At 35.8% G+C, this 19,783-nt stretch overlaps 1 protein-coding gene across 2 annotated transcripts in view; it reads left to right on the forward strand.

Moving 5' to 3' along the window:
* Positions 1–19,783, forward strand: part of LOC150105499 (prostatic acid phosphatase-like) — a 381,909-nt gene that overhangs the window by 11,623 nt on the left and 350,503 nt on the right. For both annotated transcript variants that reach the window (XM_090394218.1, XM_090394219.1), the window contains exon 2: positions 12,901–12,996. In XM_090394218.1, the coding sequence (XP_090250344.1) occupies positions 12,901–12,996 (96 nt within the window). The remainder of the gene's footprint in view (positions 1–12,900; positions 12,997–19,783) is intronic.

The raw sequence follows: 19,783 nt of genomic DNA on the forward strand, positions 1-19,783 counted from the left end.
TTCCTTGGTTATTGCCTGAATATAACATTTTGTATTTATTGCTCAGAAAGATCTTACCAGTTTTTGTCTTTTTTGTTTCAGTCACCCCTATCATGTCGATCTGGTACTTATCAAATTCCTCAGCTAGCTCCATTTGTTTGCCATTCAGGCTTCTTATGTTGATAGTACCAATCTTGAACTCTGGTGATGCTGAGTTGGGGTAGGTTTTAGGATTTGTTTCAATAGCTGACGTTTTGTTGTTTGCCCTGGTTCCCTGGCGAAAACAACGGGGGCCTTGTTTAATCCAGCCGACATGAAATTTTGTCATGTTGTACCATCATTTTTTATTTTGGTTTAACCAATAAGAATACAATTTGGTCGGCTAAATCCCAAATTGCCAGCCCATCCTCGTTCGTTCAGTATCCAAGTAGATACCCAACAGGATGCACCACGAGAAGGTGAAGATTGGACATTAGCTCAGAAGGCCTGGTCGGTTCTCCACATTCCTTTAAAGGCTATGTGGAGGTCTCCTCTCAGTTATACAGCTGAACTGAAATGAAGAAAGCTTACCTCTAAATATCATTTGGAAATCCCAAAAATATCACACTAATCAAAACGCGAGACTAATAATAAATATACATAAACGCTAACTGACACCATCTTATTCTTGTGATACCAAGTTTGAAGTAATGCAGAAGTTATATTTCCATATACAAGTAGCCAAAAGGTGTCATTACTTATTATTAAAATATTCCTGGATTAGAGATAGATGTTGAAAGTTTTTCCACTTGGTTACATTATAAATTAAAGATGCGAAGAAATTATATTATTGGTTTAATCTTTTATCCAGGTGTACGCAAACAAAGTTTTTGAATGAAGTAACTTCACAACTGGGCAACTCTTGAAACCTCAATAAAGATCGAAACCAGTCTGGGTAGTGACCCTTCTCATGATGCATAGTATTATACATATCCATAAGGATATGTGCTTTGCATTATGGAATACTAAGGCAAGTGATGTGAAGTCATTAGCCTCTATATACAAGTTGACCCCAGTTGTGAAGTTACTTCACATGCAAACTTTGTATGCTTACACTTGGATGAAGGATTAAACCAAGAATATAATTTCTTGGCATCTTCAATTTATTCCACTATTTTTTTGCTCTGTCATGGTAGATGGCGTCCTCTAATCAGCCTTTTGCTGTAATGCTGAAGTACCTCAGGACTTTTGCTTTTGTCCGTGTTCCATATCTTGTACATGGAACCCCTGTAACCACAAAAACTTGATAGTTTTGCTTATGACAAAACACTCCATTCCTTTTCTCCATTTTATGAACCTTATGCTGAAACATTCCAAGTTTCAATAACTTTCATGACCATGGCTGCTGAAACAGTACTCCTATTTCTCATAAGAAAATACTGCTTTCTTTCTCTTTCACTTCACTTCCCCTTTCTATTAATAATACTCAGTATCTACACAAAAAATACTTCTTTTCCTGGACTGATGTACACCCTTTTCCTGTTACAGATATATTCCCATCCAATTATTTCGTAAGATTTTGCTGTACAAAACACTTGGAAATAGTCTTCATTTGAAGACTATTTTTCACTTTTAGATTGAGTTACTAACCCTACATAAATCTCAGATCTTCCCAGCCTTAAACCAAAAATGGAAAATTAGTCTTTTCAAAACCCCTGAAAATGCTTGTGCTCTCTAGAAGCAGATCTGGTTAATAGATGAATTCTCTTGCATTGACTTACTTCAAGCATTTTCCCATAGAACACATTCTGTTTCTTTTTATTCTTTTTTCTACAGGGGTTTCGATGATTAGTATTGTTTTGCAGAATTAGCTACCATCATTCCTCCACTTTCCTTAATCCTGTAAAAAAAATTAACAGACAAACAAACAAACAAACAAAAAACCCTGTTGCCATTCATTCACTATCCTGCTTCAAACCAAGTTTTCATTCTCCTCTTTCTTTCTGTGTACCTCTATCCTTTGCAACAACTTTCCTGACATTGTTTTCACTAACTCTACAACTATAGGCCTGTTCAAGAAGCACTAAAAAGTTCCTTCTTTCTTCTTAATCATTTGTTCACATGCCAGCGATGCTGATATTATTATTAAGAAAGACCTCCAGGGAGTCGGAGACTTCTCGAAGGAGGCCTCATACTACACACATCAGCTATCATACTTATTCTTGAATTTATTCACACTGATTGCACTCACAACATCCAATGGCAATCCATTCCAATCATGCACTACTCTCTATTGCAACTTCTTGCATATGATAGATATAAGTATATCTAGTGTTTTTATTATTATTATTATTATTATTCAGGCCTCCATGGAGTCAAAAGACTCATCGTGGGTGGTCCTTCCTAAGAACATAAAGTCTGTCAAGATTCATCGAGGGGAGGTCCCCCCTTAAGAAACACAAAGTCTATCATACCACTCCTTAAACTCGTTGACCGTTCTCGCTCTCACCACTCCATCAGGCAATGTATTCCACGGTTCAACCATTCTCCACGCAAAGAAACCACTCCTCACCCTCTTGCTCACAGTTTCCTTTCATAACTTCCAGGGATGGCCTCTTGTCATCACTCCTTCCCGCTGTTCAACCAAGGGAAAGAACTCCCCAGTGTCAACCCTGTAACCAGCTCTCAACAGCTTAAAAGTCTCAATCATATCACCTCTCCTTCTTCTATCCACCAAACTCTGCCGTCCACATTCCCTCAGTTGATCGTCATAACTATCCTTGTACAGTCCTGAAACCATCTTTGTATCCTTTCCACAGTTAATTTATCCCCTTCAAATCTTGGGGACGAAATCTGAGAACAATAGTCTAAGTGTGGTCTGATCAGAGACTTATACAACGGAATGATAACCCTTTTATATTTGCAGGTCAGTGTTCTTCTCATAATTGCAGCAATCCTCTGTGTTACCTTCACCACCTTTGCAATATATCCCCTAAATTTCAGGTTTCTATCAATCATCAACCCCAGATCTCTTGTCTCCCCTACTTCCTCCAGTATAACTCCTCCCATAGAGTATGCAGCATCCCATCAATGTTTCCCAAACCTCAAGACCTTACATTTTGCTGCATTAAACTGACACCCCTATTCATTTGCCCATCTATCTAGCTTATTCAAATCCTCTTGCAGCACTTACTAATTTTGTTATAAATTAGTAAGTGCTGCTACTCATTCTCTGCAAGCAGGGAAAATTGAATTTAAAAGAATATGAACAGGGGGAAAAAAATTATTTACTGATATTTTTACTTCATAGTGTGATAAAGTTTTTTGGAAGAAGAATAGCGAACTAAGTATATGAATGCAATTTATTAAACATAAATTTATTGTACAAGTATATAACAGAATAGTAAAATTCATAGGATAATTTTTAATAAACATTTACAAATTAATTAATTATTTTTTTTTTTTTTACATTTGCTATATAAGAACAATTTAAAAAAGTTTTATATAACAATTATCTTAACTGTATGTATACAAGAAAAATTAAATTCATTAAATAACTATGTTTATTTGTATACTAGATAAACGTTTAAAATTTGCCAAGTATTACAAATTTTTAAATGTACTCCATCTGTATAAATTAAAGATGCCAAGAAGTTTCATCCTTTATCCAAGTATAAGCTAACAAAGTTTGCTTGTGAGATCACTTCTAGGCTGCTTGTATATAAAGGCTAATGACTTCACATCAATTGCCTTAGTATTCCATAATGCAACACACATATCATTACAGACATGTATAATGCTATGCAGCATTATGGGAAGGGGCCACTACCGAGACCAGTTTTGACCTTTATTGAGGTCTCATCAATGGGAGAAAGACACAGAAGTGATATGAAGGTTGAAGTAATGCAGAAGTTATATTTCCATATACAAGTAGCCAAAAGCATCTTATTACTGATGTTACTTCATCGTTTTCTTAAATATTTTACCTCTATTGTTCTACTTGTGCCTACTGAGATCTGGCTTCTAAACTGACTTTCTGGGGCTGTTTCTTTCTTCGAGCTCTGATGAAATTTATTTGTTTATGCTGCGCCAGTCAGAACTCTAGGATAGGAATTCTTATCCGAAGAAACTTTCCAAGAATTCAAGTAATACCTTATATAGATTAAGTAGTTAGGTAGATTGAGTTCTCAGTATACAGTCATGGCCTTGACAATTTTAAATTCCCCTTTTTCATCTAGACATAGGTTCGATATATTTTCGTGAGTGGTGAAATTCAATCTCTTACTCAGACAAACTCAGGTATACATGGGAAAACATATTTATTATTTATCTAAGAACATTACAATTTAAACAACACATATAATCAAGCAAATTGAGGTTAATAGTAAAATACAAGTAAAGCAGGGTGATAATAATCAAACAGACAGGTTATTCAAACACACTCGTGAGAATCTTATGTTCATCTATATCACAAACATGGATGTCGGTATTAAACTAGATTACTGCTACTAATGACCTATACACATTAAACTTGGTCTAAACAACTTATGAACGTAGACTACAAGTCCAATTCGATTAACATAACACAGGAAACTGTCTCAAAAATCTCTCTCTCTTCTTTTCTAAACTCCGTCCAATTTACACCTTCGTCACCAATAGATAACACACACAAAAAAGAAGATTTGTACATTACCACCTTGTTAGATGATTTCTCGATCCTTCCGTCTGTTCTTTGTTATAGATTGCCCCTCTGTACGATGGATTGCCACCACGTGGGAGTCACGTGCTCGTCCTGAATTAGCCACTTGTTTCTTCTGGGCTTACGAACTTTTCACGTCACCGTTTCTAACACAATTTACCTTCAAAGGAATCCTTTGCTGCTTTCTCATCAGTTAGATCCACACTGATGGTATAAAACTCGAACACTGCCATCATTTCGTGCTTTATTTTCTTCGATTCGCGTTGCTCTGCAAAGGGAAACACGCTGCAGCTTTGCCATCTTCACACGTCTTGTCGGGTATCAGGCAAGCTGATCCGCTCGGGAACTTCGAGCAGGAGACCCACATGGAGGGTACACACGACTGGGGAACACCACAGAAACCAGGAGAAAAATATAAAAGGAAGCAAGAAGGCTTCCTCTCAACGATGTGAATCCATTTTAAACACCCATTATAGTGCCCTCTTTCCGCAATCCAAACTTGTCTACGACGTTTTCCCATTTGCTGTCACCGAGTGACATCACCTCCTTGCTGTACACGCATTGCTTTTTTCGGGGAATGCAAATTTCTTGCGCCTTCCACGAATGCCTACTCATCGCTCATTACATCATCTTTGGTGGTCAAACTGCAACCTTTGAACTTTCGTTCGCACGATGATACACGACTTTATACATGGCATAGTTTAACATTGATGTTTTTTGAAAAATTAAGATTCCATCCATTTTAGACAATAACCTTAAACATAGTACAATTTAATATTTATTTCCTCCTTCGATTTCATTTTAATTTAAGATTCAACCTCTTCTTTTATATTTTAATTCCTTTTTTTTTAGCAAAGTTAATATCTGCATCTTCACATATTATGTCTGTTTTGCCAAGAGTACAAGTGTGCTTTTGCTTGATATTGTTCTTCTTGTTAAATCTTGAATGCAGCAGTTCTATTCTTGATAGAGCCATCATTCAAGATCTAACACTGGAATACTCTGGATTAGAGATGAATGTTGAAAGAGTTTGAACTTGGTTATAAAAAAAAAAAAAAAAAAAAAAAAAATCAGCTAACGCCTTTTTATTCCCGTATACGGGGAGTAGGCGAGGCCATTTAGCCCTATCTAATTTGGAGACTGAGTGGGCAGTTCAATCTCCACTGGTACCAATCAGAGATAGATGGCCCAAGGCTATCACTAATTAAGCAGTACTCAGTGAAGAGAGACGGCTCAAATGTGCCGCCATCTCGTGGTCCCTAACCCTAACACAATATATTTAATGTCTGAAATAATGTGGGTTCTACAGTCGATTTTCTTGAGTTTACAGGACGAAAAACCCGAGTTTCCGGGAGGAAAAACCTGCTTGCCCGTGCCAGAGATCGACTAACTCGGGAACCGGTCGAAAAAAGGCTTAGAAAAATTTCCTCTAGTCGCCGACTAGACTCGAAACCAAGTCTTCCTTCTTGCGGCCAAGCGCCGTGGTTGGCAAACGCCACATCCACTGAGCTACACAGGCTTTGAACTTGGTTATACTATAAATTAAAGATGCTAAGAAATTATATTCTTGGTTTCATCCTTTATTTGCATGCAAACTACCCAAAGTTTGCATGCAAAGTCATTTCACAATATGGGTAGTGGCCCTTCCCATAATGCATAGCATTATAGGTGTCCATAAGGATATGTGCATTGCATTATGGGATACTGAGCAATTGATGTGAAGTCATTAGCCTTTATATACAAGTCGACCTGTCGTGAAGTGACTTCACAAGCAAACTTTGTTTGCTTACACTTGGATGAAGGATGAACCCCAAGAAGATAATTTCTTAGCATCTTTAATTTATAGTATAACCAAGTGGAAAACTTTCAACATCTATCTCTAATTCAGAATATTTTAGTAATAAGGTGTGACACCTTTTGGCTACTTTATATGGAAATACAACTTCTGTATTACTTCACCCTTGGTATCACTTCTGGGTCTGGTGCCCACTAATGAGACCTCAATAAAGGTTCGAAACTAGTCTGGATAGTGGCCCTTCCCATAATGCATAGCATTATACATGTATGTAAGGATATGTGCATTGCATTATGGGATACTAAGGCAAGTGATATGAGGTCATTAGCCTCTATATACGAGTTGCCCAGTTGTGAAGTGACTTCACGTGCAAACTTTATACTGCTCTGGAAGCAGTAATGATTTGCCTGTCTGTGGGATTTCTTATTACAGTATGTTCAATTTATTTACCACTGAGTGCTGAGGTAAATGAAATCAATCTTGAACTTCCTGAACCCATACTTCTGATGAGTGACTTTAATGGTCACAATACCCTGTGGGGAAGCACCAACACAAATAGACAAGGTCGAATCATTTGAAAGAATCCTTGACAACAATGACCTCTCCCTTTTGAATAATAAACTCAATATTTTCTTTCATATGCTTACCCGCTTATATTATGCAAATGATAATTTACAATCTGCTCCTCTTCCATTCTTCCACTGCTCACATGGGACATTGAAGAGAACATATGTGGAAGCAATTACTTTATTCATTGCACAATGTCTTCACAGAAACCATGTTCACCTACATGGATGCTCATATGGAAAATGGACGGCTGACTGGAACACTTTTTTCTCATCTTGCAAAATTCAATGCTGATACCATCAGTCAAACACCTATCAATGAAGTAGTAATGTATATAACAGAGTGCAAAAATTGTATGGGACAAAATATTGAAAATGAAAGATAGATATAAAACCACCATTTGTCTATCTTAGACCATAACGGAAGTGTTATTTATTATCCCAAAGCTATTACAGACACTTTGGGATAAAATTTTGCCAGAATCTCAGCACCAGCTTCATATCCTTCTGAATTTTTAATACTGGCAGAGCAGCAAGAGAAACAAAGGCTAAATTTTTCTACCAATGGGCTTGAGCAATATAATCAGCCATTTGTTAAGGAGGAACTAAAAAGAGCTCTTCTACTGTCTCACCCTAGTGCAGTAGGGCCAGATGGCATCCATTATGAAATGATCAAAATATACCATCTTCTTCTATGGATTGCCTTCTCTTAATTTACAATAAAATATTTGCAGAGGAAGAGTTTCCAGATTCTTGGCATAAGTCAGTTGTCATTGTTATCCCAAAACCAGGAAAAGATCCAACACAAGCAAATAATTATCAACCAATTGCTATGACCAGCTGACTTAGATCAAGATCAAGAACATCTTGTTTCAGTTTTCTTTGATGGAAAAAGCTCATGCCACAATCTGGAAATTTGGCATATTAAAAGACCTCTATAACCTGGGTCTCTAAGAGGACACCTTCTTGTATTTATTAAAAACTTTCTGTCAAGGCAAACTTTCTAAGTCAGAGTCAGAAGTACACTATCCCAGCTATATCATCAAGAATAGGGTGTTTCCCAATGCTCTGTCTTAAGTGCAATTTTCTGCTATCAAAATTAACTCAGTTACTGAACAGCTTCCTCCCACCGTAGACAATGCTCTATCTGTTGATGAATTCACAGTTTACTGTCACTCTCGTAACATGAGAGTAATTGAAAGATAACTTCAGCAAGCAATTGAAATGGGCTTTTAAAAATGGGTTCAGGTTTCAACAGAAAAAAAAGCATCTGTGTATGTACACTTCTGTCAAAACTATATCCCCCCCCCCCCACAGATCCTGAATTAAGAATGGGACAAACTGTTATTTCAGTAGCTACAGAAGCCAGATTCTTGGGACTAATCTTTGACAGAAAGCTTACATTCCTTGCACACATTCGTCAACGAAGAGAAAAGTGCAAGAGAGTGTTGAACCTCCTTGGCACTCTATCCTCTACTGAGTAGAGTGTTGATTGATCTTCGTTGCTTCATCTTTATAATGCACTTATATGTTCAAAGCTGGATTATAGGTCTCAAGTCTATGGTTCTGTAAGACAATAACTTGTGATGGTTGTATCCCATTTATCATCATCATCAAGGTATGCGGATAGCTACTGATGCCTTTCACACATCACTCAGTCTTTATGTTGAAGCAAATGAACTGACTAGAAACTTAGATGGACCCAGTTATCTCTTAATTATGCTCTAAAGATAGTCTCTCCCAGATCATCCTACATGGACTAGTCTCTTTTCTCTGTAGTGGGAGCTCAATATCACACACACTTCAGACTGCCATACATCCTTTTGGTATGCATGTTAAACATTGCCTAAACCAAACATGACACGAGGCTGCAGGATGGAGTTTGCACTCCATCCTGCAGCCTTGCACTTTGTCAGCTACAGAAGTCTCATACTCAATCATCAGTCTACCTGCAATTGCTTAATGCACATAGAGCAGTCCACTGTGATTTCTTGCCCATCTGTACTGATGGTTCAAGAATTGATACCCATGTTGGCTGTGCTGCTGCAATAAAAGAAAAATAAAATAAAATATTTTTTTATATACATATGTGCTACTTGTGCATATAAAAGAAAACTTCTAACAAAAGTTTGTAATTTATACTCACTGAGCTCTTTTACAGGTTATCTCATCTTCTATGTATAATTCCACATCCAGTGCTATATGAGGTATTACGGCTGTTGTGCAAAATGTGAAACCCCTTAATTTTGATGTTCAGTTGTGCTGGATTCCCAGCCACATTGGAATTAAGGGAAATGAGACTGCAGTTGCTGCTGCTGCTAGATTAGCTCATACTTTCTTCATGTACTGTTTGAACTCCATCCTACTTTCTGTGTATGGTACTTGACAGTACCATATGCAGACAGTTTATAAGATCAGTGTTAATTGCTCACTGGCAGTAAGCATTGACAAACATATATGACATTAAGCCTGAAATTAAGCATTAGCATTCTAGTCAACATATAAAGAGAAGAGAGGAAGTTCTTATTGCTAGGCTCTGCATAGGTCACAGTCATTTTACACATTTTCATTTACTGAGCTAATGACCTTTCCATGAATTTAATGACCTTTCCTTTCACATCTCTCCCAAAAAGCTGGCTTCCCTCATCTACTCTCCGAAGGATCCTCTCTCTTCTCTCTCTCTGTTCCAGGTGTTTATAAAGTTACTTGTTCCTGCAACTTATCATATTATTGTCAACTGGGAGATCTGCTAACATCTGCCTAGAAGAACATAAAAAAAAAAAAAAAATCTGCTGTCTGAGTATGGTCAGTCAAGTCTAGCTGACCATGCCTTGGAATACCTTGCACAGAATCAAACAAAAGAAAATTTCTATGCCTCACCACAACAAATACAAATTTGAAAGATTTTTATAGAATCGGCAGCAGATTTAAAAACACATCTAAGGCTACCAACAGCATCCGTAGAGGGTGCCCCCCCCCCCCCCCAATAGAGCTTTTAGAAGTTTTCAGTCTAATTTTTTCCACTTATTGTTTTGTGCAATTTTGTATGTGCTTGCTGCAATTTTAATATTATGTTTCTGACCATGTCTCAGTGACAAACGAAATATAGAATTGATTAAACATTGTGTTTAATTATTTATGTGTGCTGTATTTATTCCGTTTCTTTTATTCCACAAAAGAATATTATATACATGAACTTCACATAATGGTGAATATAGAACTCAGATAGATTATATTGTTGCCAGTGTGAAGTATTATCCAAGCTGCAAAAACACTACCTGGTGCAGACTGTTTGACAGATCATGAATTATTGATAGATGAAGTTAAATTTACATTAAGGGCTAAGAAGAAATAAAAGGACAGTATCAGATTTGCTTTTAAATCATATAAATGAAGCATTTAAAACAGAAGTCGGAAAGAAATTAAAAAGTTTGGAGAAGACAGGAAGAGAATTAGAACTATCAAAAGAAACAAAATGTACAGTCATAGAAGCAGCAAAAAGTAATTCAGGAAAATGGCTGATGGAAGAAGAAGCAGTGAAAAAAAGGATGGAAAGAAGTGTAAAATATAAAGCAACAAGAAAGAAAGATTGTAAATGATTGCCAGAAGAAGCTATTCAAATAGTAGAGAAAAGAAGAAAAATGAATCTTCAGAAACAAGGAAAGGGTTAGACAACTGAGTGCAGATTTCCAGAGATATGATAGAAAGATAAGGAAAAAACACTGAAACAAAAGGTGCAAGGAAATTGAAGAAAGCAACATTATGGATAGAACCAGAGATCTGTTTAGAAAAATAAATGATGTTACAGGGAAGTTTATCCCTAGATTACAAGTTCTAAAAAGTAATTCAGGTAAATGTCTGATGGAAGAAAAAGTAGTGAAAAAAAGATGAAAGGAGTATGTAGAGGATTTGTACAAGAAAGATAATAATATTGAAGGAGAATTTGAAAGGAGAGAATTTGCTGAGGAACCAATGATAATGAAAAATAAAATGATATCAGCAATGGAACAGCTGCCAAAAGGAAAAGCTCCTGGAGCTGATGGAGTGTCAGTGGAATTATTGATAGCAGTTGGAATATGAAGTAGTGAATATGTTGACTAAAATTTGTCAACAGGTTAGGAAGAAAATATACTGGTCTAGAGATTGGAAAAACGTCGGTATTCATCCCAGTTAAAAAAAATAAATAAAATTAAAAAAATTTAAAAAAATCCCAGAGATTGTGAGAATTATAGAATCATTACTTTAATTTCACATGCAAGTAAAGTTATGCCGAAAGTGATACAACACAGGTTGGAGCCATGTATGAATAGAGAATGCCACAAGAACAGGTGAGCTTTAGGAGAGATAGCGGAACTAGAGACCAAATAGCAAACAAGAAAATTTGAACAAGAAAGAACAAGAGAAGGTGATTATAAGAAATCTTTTGATTGCATGGATCAAAGCAGACTATGGATTGTAATGAGATCAATAAGAATACCTGAACATCTGATTCTCTTGATAAGAGAGCTGTATGACAACCAAGAAGCTTCAGTAAAAACAGTCTTTGGAGAAACTGACAGTGTTCAATTGAAAAAAGGGGTGCAGCAGGGTTGTATACTGTCACCTTCTATTTTTAATATTTATAATGAATATATTATGAGAATAACTAACTTAGACAAAGATTCAGCTGAAATTAAGATCGATGGCAGAAAAATAGGAAGTTAGTAATGACGTAAGTTTTTCATGTAATACTATCATAATGTCCTGTGTACTCCTTAAGGGTACATGTCAGGAATTTGATGATGATGATGATGATGATGGCAGAAAAATAAATAATTTGAGATATGCAGATGATACAATCCTCATATCAGAAACCAAGGAAGATCTGTAGTGGTTAATGCTATTTGTTAAGAGGGAAAGTAACAATACCAGGCTTAATTTAATTATCAGCAAAACAAAAGTGATGGCTTCTGGCAATTTAAACAAATTTATAATAGAGAGAGATAAAATAGAAATCACTGAAAGTTATGATTTACTGAGGTTCAGAATCAGAAATTATGGTAAATGTGAAGATGAAAGTAAAAGAAAGATAGTCATGAAAAAAAAAGCTATGCTAAACCTGACAAAAATTATGAAAGATGAGGTGTTTAAGGCCATGAAAGTTAGAATTGTCAAAGCAATGGTATTTCCAATAGTGACACATGGATGTGAAAGCTGGATTATTAAGAAGAGAAAGCAAATTGATTCATTTGAATTATGGGTGTGGAGGAGACTTAAGAATCTCATGGACTGTAAGAATGACCAGTAAGAAAGTTTTAGAGAGTATAAAAACAGAATGCTCCTTGGAAGTGATGATCGCTAAACAGAAGTTGATGTACTCTGGTCATATTATGTGAGTTGATGAATCATTGAAACAGGCAGTTATGTTGGGGAAGATTGAGGGAATGAAAAGAAGAGGAAGTCGAACTCTTTTGTAGTCTTCCTCTTCTTTTCATTCCCTCAATTTTCCCCAATCTTCTCTGGACAACATAAAAGAACTTCAAAGATACTTCAAGCACAAACTTTGTTTGCTTACACTTGGATAAAGGATTAAAATAAATTTATTATAGTCTAACCAAGTGAAAAAAACTTCCAACATAAAAGAACTTACTAACTTGAACTTACAATTGCTGAAAGAAAGGACAAGAGGCTGAGTGGGATGGAGAGCCTGTGTTCACAAGATCACCAAGAGTCAAAAACGATTGGATAGCATATAATAACAAATAACATTTATTCCATTAAAACTTATAATGTATTATATACAGGTGAGGAAGACTATACTTATTATTCAACCATAATTTTTTTATTATGAAATTATATATTTTTATGCTCTTTAAAATCAAATTATTGCTTTTATTTTACAGATTTATCGCCATGGTGATCGTAATCCTATTAGGCTGTTTCCAACTGATCCAAATTTGAATCATACTTGGCTAGAGGGACTAGGACAGTTGACTATAGTAAATATTTAGTATATTGTTTGTAAATTATTTAAATGAGCCTATTTGTAGTATAGTAAAGTAGTTGGAAATATTATTATTATTATGCAGACATTTCCACTGAGTCCAAAGACCCATTGCAAGAGGGCCCACTAAACATTTCACTAACTAGTATCCATCATTCACACAATATCTGCCATACTTCTCTTTGAACTCATTTTCTGACAAGGCAGTAACAAATGACTCTGGAAATTCATTCACCACTTTCTGACCAAAAAGTCTAGGCCTTGCCTACCTTCCTAATCACATTCTTACTCTATTTTTTGAGATTGTACCTTGTACCCCCCCCTCCCAATCCCATACTGAAAATATTTCTACATCAGTCTTTTAAAAATTACAAATAAGTTGCTGTTGTGAGTATCACAGCATTATAAGTTACATATCTTTCTCATAATCTTCCCTCTCCCACTTTCAGCCTATCTACCAGTTTTTCAAACTCTCAATTTTTTTTTTTATCTATACTCAAGGATCATTTCATAGATATTTCACCATCTTAGTAACTTGCCATTGGATCATCTCCACCTGTTTCTCATCTTCATGAAACTCAGGTTATTACTAGCTGTGTAATCTAGATGTGGCATATCACACTCACATAAAGAGGTATAATAACTTCCTTATCTACTTATCATTCTATTCTTTAATAACCAGGTAATCATATGAACTGTTTGTCACTTTCTTCCAGTATAAAACAAAACAAAAAAAATTACACGATAACCACAGTAATAAACTTGAATGAAAGTACGAATATTTCGTACTTAAAATAATAGTACATCATTAGTGCATAGAAACAATAAGCAAATCAAAGAACAAGCAATACAAGGCACATGCAACAATTGGTTTACAATTAAAAACATGAATTAAAGATACCATGAAATTATATACTTGGTTTAATCCATTATCCACGTGTAGGCAAACAAGTTTGCACCTGACATATTTTCAGGACTGGGGCAACTCGTATATATGGAAGCTGATGACTTCACATCATTTGCCTTAGTATCCCATAATGCAAAGCACATATCCTTATGGGTTTGTATAATGCTATGCATTATGGAAGGATCACTATTCAGGTCTCATCAGGTCTATGTATAATTATTATTATTATTATCTGAGACTTCCAGGGAGTCAAGGAATCATCGAGAGGCTGTAAATTACTCAGCCCAGCTATCATACCTTCCCTTAAATTCATTTACACTAGATGCACATACTACCCATAGGGGCAAATTATTCCACTCACTCACTGCTCTCTGGTAGAGAAACCTAGCTCTTAACCCTTTCTTGACTGAGAACAACCTTAACTTCCATGGATGCCCCCCATGTTCTCTCCCTGCCTTCATTTAACGAAAAATTTCATCATTTGAAACCTTTCCCATAGTGCTATGCATCATGGGAAAGGCTACTACCCAGACCAGTTTTGACCTTTATTCAGGTCTCATCAGTGGGAACCAGACCTGATGAGACCTGAATAAAGGTCAAAACCAGTCTGGGTAGTGACCCTTCCCATAATACATAGCATTGTACATACTGGTAAGGATATGTGCTTTGCATCATGGGATACTAAGGCAAGTTAGTGAAGTCATCAGCTTCTATATATTACAGGTATCCCTTGCTTAAAGCGGGATTTGATTAATGCAGCAAAATTCATTGTGACAGCCCCTTGATATACACGTGGCAAGACTTTTAATTAATGCGCCTTTAAATTTACCACACAAAAACATGAAAGCCTCGAGGCATCAGCATGATGTCATTCCTCCCACAGCCGTGCTGGAGAGTTATTCTGCTTGTTATTGTAGAATTCATTCTGATAAGAAAAAAACTAAAACTGTTCAAACGACCCTTGGTAATTTTTTTTGATAAAAAAATTGCAATAACTAATGTAGGTTCAAGCATTTATTAAACATTTACTTTGCATTCATTTTTTATCTTTCCTAAAAGGGTACCATATAAAATTAATCATTAATACAGTAATCAATCATGGACGAATTATAATTTTACTATTGATTATTTGATTATTATATTTGATTAACATGATTTTGATATATGCAGTAATATCGAGGGATTAATTACAGTGGTATCTCACTAATCCGAACTAATAAAAACCGAGCTCGTTCGGATTAGCGAAAAGTTCGGATTAGTGAATTTTCCCCTAAGAGGCAACAATAACTAGCGTTTAAGACAAAAATAATCGGATTCTAATGATACATCAATTTAATTCTGTAAATAAATGAATTAACTGATAGAAAAAATGCTACTGTCCTGTAATATGAAACTTAAAAAATAATACAGTACACAAGTTTATTTTAATAAAAAATTTAGTTTGTAAGTATCTGGATTGTTGAGGATTCTGATTTAATAAAATTGCATAGTTCAGTACATAACTTAATTTGCGTAAAAAATATCACTTTCTTGTAAACAACACACAAAAAAAATGTTTCACAAAATAACACAAAAAAAATATTTTTTTTTAATTTCTTTGTAAAAAAAGTTACTGATTTTCTTTTGCTTCTTGGAAGCTAAACTTTTTTTCGAATGCTTCTTCTCGAGCTGCATTAGCAATAAAATTTTGTGGAATGGTGTATCATTCTGCTTACTATAAACATATTAAAAATGTCAACTGCTTCATGTTTTACTTTTTTTTCTTCGAATTCTTTATCGTCATCATCGTCTGCTAATTCATTCTGTAGCGTCATATTTACAATTTCATCATCTGATTTGATTTCGAATTCACTTTCGGTTCTACCTCTGATCCATTCCGTAACATCTGTTTGTGAAATTTCAACGTTTGGATTTATAATTCTAACCAAATTATGCACGTTTTGAATTTCCGCTTTTTGTGTATCACCATAGTTATCTTCAGAAATTCTAGAAGGCCACTTCAAAGTACAAAATACACCGCTGTCGAGCGTCATGAAAAAATAGACCTACAGTATGACCGTACAATCGACAGTATGAAAAAAAATACTGTACTGTAATAATAATAAAATAAATAATAATAGTTAAAATAATGATTATTAAATAAAAAGAATTGTACACAAAATAATAATACGTAATAAAAACTTTTTTTTTCCTTTCAAACCACAGTTCGGATTACTGGAGGGTTAGGACTAAAGAGGTTCGGATTAGCGAGATACTACTGTAATTGCATTAATCAAGGGATACTTGTAGTTGTCCCAGTCCTGAAAATACTTTAGGCACAAACTTGTTTGCTTAAACTTGGAATAAACCAAGTATATAATTTCTTGGTATCTTTAATTTATAGTATAACCAAGTGGAAAAAACTTCCAACAATTAAAAACAGTTGTTCCATGCTAGAAATTGATATTAGTAAATAATATTAAAACTATTTTTGATGTTTGCATAAAATGATAATCTTCCCGACTTTTTGGAGATAGAGAGGGGATTAGATATATTGGATATTAGATTGGTGCATTGGATTGGAGACTGGCTATCTGATAGGTATCAACGAGTTGTGTATGGAGGAAGCGATATCCAGGAAAGTTACTAGTGGTGTGCCTCAGGGGTCTGTTTTAGGGCCATTGCTGTTTAACTTGTATATTAATGATATGTGAAGATTTGGATGGAGATATTCAGTTGTTTGCAGATGATGCAAAGTTGGGACAAGCCATGAAGAGTAGAGATGTTGTGGCCTTACAAGAAGACTTGAATAAATTGAGTGATTGGGCACGGGAATGGGGATGTGAGTTCAATGTTGCAAAATGTAAGGTTTTAACTGAAATAAAGAGCCAAAAGGCTTCGGTGATGTAAAATTATTTAAATTAAGGGGATATTAAATTCCACATTATTTCAAAGCCGAATAAGAAACTCAAAGATAGAAATCTAAGAGTTTTGTGAAATTTCATGCCGAATATAGCAAACTATAAAAGTTTCGGTGAATCCTAGCATAAGCTAAACACATGGTTCAATACAAGGGCAACTCGTAGCAAAGGTAGGTAAAGTTCTAATCACTATCCAGTATTTCCCATAATGTAAAAACACATCTCCTAGGAGATGTATGATGTTATTCATTATAGGGAAGGTCACTACCCAGACCGGTTTCGACCTTTATTGAGGTCTCATCAGCGAGTAGGTAGACCTAGACTAATGTAAAGTTTTCACATTTGAAAAACAAAAATGGGATGCAGAATTTATGCTTGGTGAGGATATATTGTCGGAAGTGGAGGAAATAAGAGATCTGGGGGGTGATAGTGGATAAGGATCTGAAATTTAGGGGACACATAGCCAAAATTGTCAAGACAACACAAAGGCTTCTGGGAATGATGCAGAGGATGCTGATTTGTAGAAAGGAGATTCTTGTTCCATTGTCTAAGGCTTTGATTAGGCCACACATGGACTATTGTGCCAAGATTTGGTTGAAGGGGGTCCAGAGGCGACTGACTAAGGTAGTTTCTAACCTCTGGAATGTCGGGTATGAGGAAAGATTGAGAAGATGCAACTTGCAACCTCCTGTCCACCAGCAGAGTCTGGTAGGCAGGAAGAAGAGGGGAGATTTGATAGAGATCTACACATTAGTAAGGGGTTGTTATAAGATCAATGCTGGAGAGGTTCTACAGAAAATAGTGGGAGATCAGGGGAGAACCAGAAGTCATCCCCTGGAAACTGTATAAAGAGGGTGTGAGTAGGGGAAGTGAGAAGCAGGTTTTTTCATGCAGAGTTGTGAATGATTGGAATTCCCTGCCTGAGAGTGTGGTGTCTGCAGAGAATTTGAGTGTGTTTAAAGCACGGTATAATGAGCTGTGTGTGTGTGTGATAAAAGGATCTCCTAGATGAGTCTTTGACTCCATGGGGTCTTGGTTAATAATAATATATTTCAGGTTAGGTCATTCTAAATGGGCTTCACAGCTTTCTTTGAAAAGGCATTCATATATAAAACTGTTTCTATGGTGAAGATGAACTTCATCTCAGAGGATACTGTGTTTAGTGTCAATACTATGCTGTGCCAGACCAGAGCTTGTTTTGAGGTTTCAGGTATATATATTAATAAATAATTAAGAGGGAGATGTTAAATCCCGTTTTATTTTATAGCCGGGTACGAAACTAGGGTCGAAATCCATCGCCATCCATACAGTTTCAATGCTGAAAAAAACTATCGGCGGAACCAAGTGTAAATGATCACTTGGATAGTACAACACCAGGGCAACTCCATGCAAAGGTGGAGTGTGGTGACAATATATATATATATACACATCTACACTATATACATATACATCGACAATATATATGCATCTCTTAGGAGCTGGGTTTTACATTATGAAAGAATGTTAAAGTTAGTGAGGGAGCTTGCTCCACCCTTGCATGGAGTTGCCCTGGTGTTGTACTATCCAAGTGATCATTTACACTTGGTTCTGCCGATAGTTTTTGTCGGCATTGAAACTGTATGGATGGCGATGGATTTCGACCCTAGTTTTGTACCCAGCTATAAAATAAAACGGGATTTAACATCTCCCTCTTAATTAACAAATTCGCTGGTAAAATAGCCTTTTGGCTTATTATCTTTGTAGTTAACAATATTTGACAATATATAATACACCACTTTGGCAATTCGATAGTAGAGGTATGTAAGTTTCTGTTTACTTAAAGCCTTGATATTCCAGGTCTACCTACTCACTGATGAGACCTCAAAAAAAAAGGTTGAAACCAGTCTGGGTTTTACATTATGAAAGAATATTAAACTTAGTGAGGGATCTTGCTCCACCTTTGTATGGAGTTGCCCTGGTGTTGTACTATCCAAGTGATCAATTACACTTGGTTCCGCCGATAGTTTTTTCGGCATTGAAACTATGGATGGCGATGGATTTCGACCCCAGTTTCGTACCTGGCTATAAAATAAAACGGGATTTAACATCTCCCTCTTAATTAACAAATTCGCCGGTAAAATAGCCTTTTGGCTTATTATCTTTGTAATTAATAAATAATATTAAAACTATTTTTAATGTTTACATAAAACGAGACTCTCCCAAACTTTTTTTTGGGGGAGGGGGGGAGAGAGAGAGAGAGAGAGAGAGAGAGAGAGCGCCAATCATTATGATTCAGGTTAGGCCAAAGTAAAAGGGCTTTGCAGCTTTCTTTGAAAAGGCATTCATATTTAAAACTGCTTCTATGGAGAAGATGAACTTCATCTCACAGGATAGTCTAGCACAGCATAGTATTGACACTAAATACATTATCTTGTGGGATGAAGCTCATCTACTCCATAGAAGCAATTTTAAATAAGAACTGCTTTTCAAAGAAAGTTGTGAAGCCCTTTTATATTGGCCTAACCTGAATCATCATGATTTTCTCTCTCTCTCCCTCAAAAGTTTGGGAGTTCTTATTTTATGTAAACATCAAAAATAGTTCAATATTATTATTTATTAATATTAATTTCTAACATACAGCAGCCATTTTTAATTGGCACAGAGTGTTGTGTATATAATATATATATAATATATATATATATATATATCCATCCTTTATCCAAGTGTAAGCAAACAAAGTTTGCGCCTGAAGTATCTTCAAGACTGAGGCAATTCGTGGTAAAGGTGGACCAAGCTCTCATCACTCCTTCTCTTAGCATATCCCATAATGCAAAGCACATCTCCTTGTGGACATGTATAAGGCTATGTATTAAGGGAAGGGCCACTACTAGACCAGTTTCAACCTTTATTGAGGTCTCATCAATGGGAGTCAGACCCAGAGGTGGTGGTGGTACTAAGGTGAAAGCAATAGAGAAGTCATATTTACCTATACGAGT

Source organism: Typopeltis vanoorti, chromosome 6 (assembly GCF_054136105.1).
Source record: "Typopeltis vanoorti isolate ZY-2024b chromosome 6, IOZ_Tvanoo_1.0, whole genome shotgun sequence".
NCBI classification, from domain to species: Eukaryota; Metazoa; Arthropoda; class Arachnida; order Uropygi; family Thelyphonidae; genus Typopeltis; species Typopeltis vanoorti.